This window comes from Lactuca virosa, chromosome 8 (genome assembly GCF_052849685.1).
Source record: "Lactuca virosa cultivar CGN04683 chromosome 8, Lactuca_virosa_CGN04683_v6, whole genome shotgun sequence".
In the NCBI taxonomy this organism is placed as follows: Eukaryota; Viridiplantae; Streptophyta; class Magnoliopsida; order Asterales; family Asteraceae; genus Lactuca; species Lactuca virosa.
The window spans coordinates 208,716,769-208,724,734 of NC_136433.1; the positions used below are offsets into that span (position 1 = coordinate 208,716,769).

At 31.7% G+C, this 7,966-nt stretch overlaps 1 protein-coding gene across 1 annotated transcript; it reads left to right on the top strand.

The window, feature by feature from the left end:
• The first annotated feature begins 291 nt into the window (after positions 1–291).
• On the top strand, positions 292–7,752 carry LOC145128998 (casein kinase 1-like protein HD16). The gene is made up of 18 exons (XM_079063759.1): positions 292–595; positions 1,632–2,093; positions 2,307–2,432; positions 2,527–2,600; positions 2,690–2,759; positions 2,859–2,914; positions 3,015–3,086; positions 3,172–3,266; positions 3,350–3,416; positions 3,526–3,655; positions 4,711–4,929; positions 5,023–5,153; positions 5,249–5,423; positions 5,498–5,588; positions 5,672–5,829; positions 6,053–6,241; positions 6,317–6,402; positions 7,375–7,752. Exons 2-17 carry the CDS (start codon positions 1,689–1,691, stop codon positions 6,374–6,376), a joined length of 2,118 nt encoding a protein of 705 aa, XP_078919885.1. The 5' UTR covers positions 292–595; positions 1,632–1,688; the 3' UTR covers positions 6,377–6,402; positions 7,375–7,752.
• The last annotated feature ends 214 nt before the right edge of the window (positions 7,753–7,966 follow it).

Below are 7,966 nucleotides of genomic sequence, written 5' to 3' on the forward strand. Positions count from 1 at the left end.
TGTTTCATAACTAAAAACGAATCCTAAAGAAGGGATTAGAAAAGTATATAATTTTATTTCTATGTAATAAATAAACATATGATTCTCCTTAATTTCATTTCATTTTGTATAAGCAATAGTACCAATTACAATTTACAGAATTACAGCCTTACAAAAGTCGACCTAAAACTTTTGTAATCTGATCGATGACTGAATCAATTCAGAAGCAAGAATTATCAAAGAGCCCACACAAAACTTGAAGAGGGTGAAGAGGAGCCCATTTGCCATTAACAAGCGTGAAGGTACGAGTACGAGGCCCCATTAAATCTAAGGGCGAATCCACACCAGCACATAGCCATTGTCATTGATAAACACAACCATGGTGTCATAGAGACAGAGGATGCTATCCTACGCCCATACGTACCTTACACCGTCTTTCCATGCGCCACACAGACACACACACATCCACCGCAAACCCCCTTCGACTTACCGACCTCTCCTCTTCATGAAATTTACAAATCCAAACATATCTTTCATCGAGATTTCAATCTCTTCGATTCAATCTTAACAGCCCCTTTTCAATCGATCATCTGGGCACTTGATTGTTTACCCAAAGGTATAATCTTTATTTCTGAAAATTCAGATTGTCTTTTGCTGTTTCTGATTCTACTGTGTATCTGTCTCTCTTTGAATCTGACGTTTCTGCATTTACGATGTATGTTTTTTGCTTCTTTCTTTTGGGTATCTCAACTGTTTTGATCAATTTTGTGTTATCCGATGATCATTGTTGATGGTGTATCATATCAATTGATCTCTTCTTCGTACTTTAAGTTTGTAGATTGTATTCAAAAGTGATCTTACAACTGATTGATGTTGGGTTACTCAATAGCAAAATTTGGGGGTTGCCTTTGTTCTTCTATCTGATTTATCAGATCATTAAGAAAAGAAATTGTTCTTGTTTTTCCCGATTACCAAGTAAATTCACATCAACTTCGCTATACAACAGAATTACTGTGATTTTAGCCGATTGAAATTAGTTATTCTTCAAATGATTATTGTTTTAAACCATCAATTTCCCCTTTTCACTGCAAACAGACAAATAGACAGTCAATTATTTCACACAGAACTAAATAGACCATCATTTTCGTAAAACAAACAACTTTTGATGAATTCTCGGAATGTAAATGCAGAAAAAAATGATCTTAAATTCTTAATCAACACTTTTTTTGCTGATAACTAGTATCAAAGAACATTTACATCGTTTTAATTACAGATGTTCAACTTCTATATACGAATTTCATTCATAACATTTCACTTATTTCCTCTTTATTTGAATCAGTATACTCTACATCTCTAAAACGGTAGTATTCCCAAAAAAGGAAGTCACATTAAACAAAAAATTAACTTTCATTAAAACAATTAGATACAACATTACATTATAACCCTATCGAAGCTTCATATAGAAACAAAAAAAAAAATACATATATAGTTAAGACATTCTTTAGGCAATCCGTTTACAAGATTTAAACCTAGTTCACTTAAACCAATGCTCTGATACTGATTCTGATACTGATACTGATAAAAATAGATGATGGGTGCTAAAAAGTTGTTTAATTTATGGATATAAATTTGATTTCTTGAATCTTTATCAGGTTTTATAGGCGTATCTTTGGTGGGGTTGGAGGATCTTTATTTGTGCATGGAAGAAGATGCCGGATTTGAGACGTGGAGTTCGCCAAGCCAAAAAAGCTAATAACAATAATAATAATAATAACAATATTGACGAAAATGCCCCTATTTTAGCTCCAACACCACGTCGTGGGACCCGGAGAGGCAAAGCTCAAGCACAAAAAGCACCTGCTTCTGGTGTTGGTCCAGGTCCAGTGGGCCCCGCATACCCGTATCCGATGCCTAGGCCAGCTGGCAGAGGTCGTGGGACCCGAGCAACAGAGGATAAAAACCCTGAACTATTCGGTACAGGTGTCGGTCGGGCCCACTTAAATCTTGATGTTGGAGTTTGTAATAATAATCCATTAGTTGTTGGTAAAAGTGCTGAAAAATTGGCTGCTAATGATGCAGAAGATGAAGGAAGCACAAGCCCTCTTCCCGAAAGGGTATTTTAGTCATTTGTTTATGAAATATTAGGGCCATAAAGTTTTAGACATTTTTCATGTTTAACCATTTTCAATTTCAACTGATATAACTTGTCAAAATGGTTGATTTCGGAAAAAGTCTGAAACTTTTATGTTTTTGATTGAAAAAGAAATGAAAATGGTTATATACTTACATTTAAACTTTTTCTTTTAAAATATAATTTTGGGTTTTAGGTTCAAGTTGGGAATTCTCCTGCTTATAAATTAGAAAGAAAACTCGGTAAAGGAGGATTTGGTCAAGTTTATGTAGGGAGAAGGGTGAGTGGTGGCTCAGGGAACACGGGTCCCGATGCTCTTGAGGTATATATATTTATAAATTTATATATTTTATTAAAAAAAAGATTTTTATTTGTTGAAAGTTTGATGCTATTATTGACATGTTGAGAATTTTTAGGTTGCTTTAAAGTTGGAGCATCGAAATGGGAAGGGGTGTAGTTATGGTCCTCCTTATGAGTGGCAAGTTTACAGGTGAATGTTGTTTTAATTTGTTTTAAAAAACATGAAATGTTTTAAAAAAATGCTAATTACTTTTTTTTATTGTTTTTTTTTTCTTGAAGTACTCTTAATGGGTGTTATGGAGTTCCAATGGTGCATCATAAAGGTCGCCAAGGAGACTATTATATTCTTGTGAGTAATCTTCCATTAGTTTCCACTTGTGAAAAAGACGTAAATGCCCTTTTCATTCTCATCATTTGTGCTTAATATGCTACATTTTTTTTTATCTAGGTTATGGACAAGTTAGGCCCGAGTTTATGGGATGTTTGGAACTCTAGCAATCAAATGTATGTGAATAAATCAATCTTGTTGTAATTTTAATTTTTCTTTTTCTTTTTAAAGTTGTATAAAGTTTATTTATTTATTTAATTTTTTTCTTTTTAACAGTCTCTCTGAAGAAATGGTTGCTTGTATAGCAGTGGAAGCTTTATCGATCCTAGAGCAGCTTCATTTACGAGGGTATCCACGTAAATTTAAGATTTTAGACACATGCTTTATTCTTTCTTTATAAAATATGTTACAATAAATTGTTTACTTTTTATAGTTTTGTTCATGGAGATGTGAAGCCAGAAAACTTTTTACTCGGTCAACCTGGAACACCTAATGAGAAAAAGTTATATTTAGTTGATCTTGGTTTAGGTACGTATTTCTCCTACTTTATTTAACATTTTAAAAATATTATCAATAAAAAAATTCTATGGCTTAATATTTTTATATTTTAGCTTCAAAATGGAGGGACACATCATCTGGTAATCATGTTGATTATGACCAAAAGCCTGATGTTTTCAGGTACTTTCTTGGCTGAAATTTGTGGTTTTAGATGTTTTTCTTGGCTTAAATAAGTTTATAAGGTTTTAAATTTTTATAAATGTTGTGTTTTTTATTATTATTGTGATAGGGGAACAGTGCGTTATGCAAGTGTGCATGCACATTTAGGGAGGACAGGAAGCCGAAGAGATGATCTTGAATCTTTGGCTTATACACTGATATTTCTCTTAAGAGGAAAGCTTCCATGGCAGGGTTTTATTGTGAGTTTGTTTTTAAAATTTTATAAAGTTTCCAACTTTTTAAATTGTTTATTTTTTAGAAAGTTTAGGTCTTTGTTTTCTTTGTTGTTGAACACAATTGGGATTTGTTTTCTTTAGGATTTTTTTTATAACATCTGGTGCTTTGGGTTTCATCGGTTTTAACTTTTAAATAAATCATTTCAAGATTCGTAAAGTTATGTTCTTTCCATTTTGTGGGTTTTGCTTTTATGCAATCTTCAAAGTTGGGTGCTTTTGTATTTTAAAATTTTCTAGATTTTCATACTCAGGTTATGATTAAGGGCTTCCATGGCATGGTTTCTTTGATAGTTTTTCCCTAAATTTGTCAACTTCTAAACTCGTTATTTTTTCTTTTTTAGGAATCTTTTTCTCTTTATGTTCTTTGTTGTGGAACCCAATTTGGATTTGGTTTCTAAAATAGGAATTTGTATAAAGTTTGGTGCTTTTGATTTCACGGGTTTTAAAGAAACCATTTCAAGATTCCCAAACTTGTTTCTATTTTGTGGATTTTCATAGTGCAAATATATGAAAGTTGGGTGCTTTTGGTTTTTCTTATTGAACTGTTTCAAGATTTTCATACTCTGGTTACATGCGAAGGCACTTGAAGTTTAAATGTTGAGTAAATTTCCATTTTATAATTTGTCTTTCAGTATAATTGATTTAAGGCTTCCATGGAAAGGTTTCATTGTGAGTTCTTTCCTAAAGTTTATCAACGTCTAAACTTTTACGTTTTTTCCTTTTTAGGGAATTTTGTTCTTTATTTTCTTTGTTGTCGAACCCATAGAATTTGGATTTGCTTCCTTAAATAAGAATTTCATAAAGTTCGATGCTTTGTTTAAGCAGATTATTTCAAGATTCCCAAAATCACCTTCTTTCCATTTTGTTAGCTTTTGCAATCTTTAAAAATCTTTAGGTTTCATACTTTCATCTAATCGTTTCAACGTTTTAATCACAATACAATCTTGAAATGTCGAGTAAATTTTGTCTTTTATATAACTTTATCGTTGAACCTAATGATTAAAGCTGTTTAATTTCAGGGAGAAAACAAAGGGTTTCTTGTTTGTAAAAAAAAGATGGCAACTTCTCCCGATATTCTTTGTTACCTTTGTCCATCACCTTTCAAACTATTCCTTGAAACTGTGACAAATATGAAATTTGATGAAGAACCAAATTACTTGAAGCTCATTGGCCTCTTTGAAAACTGCTTAGTTTCAAGTGCATCTTTACGCCCAATCAGAATAGATGGTGCCTTAAAGGTACAATTTCAATGCTATTCTTTCTTATTTGCTCTTAAATCTTCCTCTTTTTATGATTCTTTGATGTAAACTTATGTGATATTTATTTAATAGGTTGGACAAAAGAGGGGAAGACTACTTATTGATTTGGAAGATGATGCTCAACCTAGGAAGAAAATACGTCTAGGCACTCCTGCAACTCAATGGATTTCTATTTATACTTCAAGAACTCCCATGAAACAAAGGTAAGTTTTACACATTTTAAAATTTCCATTTTAGGATGTTAAAGAAAAACCAAATATAGTAAAAGAATAATCTTTGTTGACAAATATAAACATAGGTATTACTACAATGTAATGGATTCAAGACTTCATCAACATGTTGAAAAAGGGAAGAATGATGGTTTGAATATTAGTTGTGTTGCTTCTGCATCAAATTTATGGGCCATTGTTATGGATGCTGGGACAGGGTTCACTTCACAAGTCTATGAACTCTCCCCTGTTTTCTTACACAAGGTAACCTTTTTTCTTTTTTCTTTTTTCACTATATAATATGTAGTAAATTATATTTTTATGTTTGTTTATTGAAGGAATGGATTATGGAGCAATGGGAGAAGAATTATTACATCACATCACTTGCTGGGGCGACTAATGGTAGTGCATTGGTGGTAATGTCAAAAGGTAAGTTTTTGTAATTTTGGATGATGGGTATTTACGATTTTGCCCTTTATGATGGTTTTTTAATTTTTGTAACTTGTTATTAGGGACAACATACACGCAACAATCGTATAAAGTGAGTGATGTATTTCCATTTAAGTGGATTAATAAAAAATGGAAAGAAGGGTTTTTGGTAACTTCAATGACAACTGCTGGTAGTCGATGGGGTATTGTAATGTCTCGTGATGCAACTTACTCTAATCAGGTATTATTATTATTATTTTATTAAATTCTTGTTATAAACTTATTATGTTATGAATGAAACTTTAGTAGTGTTTTTGGTATGATGGAATTGAGAAGGAATGGTTGATTGATTCCGTTGGTATTTAAGAAAATCGGTTTGTTTTGCATTACCTTTTTCCCATTCCATTCCTTAGTGATTCCAATTCCATTCCATCCAAACTTTAGTAGTGTTTTTTTTTTAATAGGTGGTTGAGCTGGATTTTCTATATCCAAGTGAAGGAATTCATAGAAGATGGGAAAATGGGTACAGAATTACAGCAGCAGCAGCAACAGAAGATCAAGCAGCCTTCATTCTTAGTACAACAAAGAAGAGATCACAAGATGTTACTCAAGAAACTCTTCGGACATCTGCTTTTCCTAGTACCCATGTCAAGGTATTATTATTATTATTTTCTTAATTATACAAATTAAAAACTAAAAAAAGTTTTAAATTTTTTTTGTATCCACAGGAGAAATGGTCCAAGAATTTGTACATAGCATCCATCTGTTATGGAAGAACTGTATCTTGAAAATCTCAAGAAACAAAATTCTATCCGTATGTTTCTCTTTCAAAAAAGTGTTTACTTTGTGATATAGTTATTTTATTAAGTCTTTCTTTCTGCTTTAAATGAAAAAGAAACACCTATATATATATATGTAACTTACATTTTTCATTGACAATACCAATATGGGTAATATACTTTATTGTTACATATTTCTACTATGGGAAAACTCCTTATATTTTGGCCTCATAATCAATTTAGTTCGTGTATGTTTATTATTATTATTATTGTTATTATTTTTTATTCAATTAAGTCCCAAAACCCGGCAATTGTATTCATTTTCATCCTTTTACCCGGTCAACAGGTCATCCCACTTTCAAAATTTACACTTTTGGCCCAGATTTTATATTTTATTACATGTTTGGTCCAAAATTTACACTTTTGGCCCAGATTTCAAATTGTTACTACGAATTTATCCTAAGTTTAGTTTTTTATTTTTTATTTTTTACATAATTTTTTCAAAATTTTGTTTCAAATATTTTTTTTTTGCCGTATAAAATCATATTTATACAAAAAAACATTCACATAAAAACCCTTCTTTTTTTCTATATAGAGACCTTTTTTTTAAAAAACCATTTTTGTATGAATAGAACAAAATTTACAATTTAGGATGAATTGGTATTAAAATTTTGAAATCTGGGCCAAAAGTGTAAAATTTTGGACCAATAAAATTTAAAATCTGGGCCAAAAGTGTAAATTTTGAAAGTGGGATGACCCGTTGACCGGGTAAAAGGGTCAAAATGAATACAATTGCCGGTTTTTGTGACTTAACTGAATTAAAATAAACATATAAGGACTAAATGTATTATGAGGCCAAAATATAAGGACTTTTATGGAGTTTTCCCTTCTACTCTCAATGGAAAACTAAAAGTATGTTGCTATTATGGGTAACAAATAAAGTACATTGCCCATATTGCTAATATAAAGATTTCCACCTGATGTGGTTATTTACGGTTTTGCCACAGGGGTGCGGTTGGGAAGGCGGTGAAAGAATTGTAGAGTTTTTGTTGTGCGGTTATGGAAAAAGGGGAAATTATATAAAAACTTTTTAAAATTTATGTACAGGCAAAAAGGAAATCTACTTTGGGCTTTTCTTTAAAAGGAAAGAAAGATGAAGGGGTGTTGTTGGTGGAGGGAGGAAGTGTAAGGGTGTATAGTGTCAACAATCTGACCCGATACCTCAACTCAAGTGCGTGCATGTCAACGCAACGCCTGCAGGATTTTTATCTTTTGTTTTTATAACTTTAAACGTCTTTTGTTGTTCCAAAATGAAAACGTATTATAACTTATGTGTGATTCTTTTCAAATATGCTTAATGAAAAAAGCCCGGGAGTTGTTTATTATTTCTCATACATATTGTGTTTTTCTGTTCTTTTGGATCTATAAAGAGTAATGACTGGATTAGAGGTCAAAATTGAACAAAAGTGGAGAGCTTTTATAAATTTCAAAGACTATTTTTGTAATTTTGCTTAAAAGTAACTTATTGATAATTCTCAAAAATACAGAAAGTTGATCGGCTATTTCCACTTTAGCCCAACTTTATTTCATTTGTAAACG

Bases quoted from the DNA above. Each gene is read 5' to 3' on its own strand.
- LOC145128998 (XM_079063759.1), top strand. From the start codon at position 1,689: ATGCCGGATTTGAGACGTGGAGTTCGCCAAGCCAAAAAAGCTAATAAC. The intron at 2,433-2,526 runs GTATATATATTT...GAGAATTTTTAG, and splicing joins CGGGTCCCGATGCTCTTGAG to GTTGCTTTAAAGTTGGAGCA. The intron at 2,760-2,858 runs GTGAGTAATCTT...TTTTTTATCTAG, and splicing joins AAGGAGACTATTATATTCTT to GTTATGGACAAGTTAGGCCC.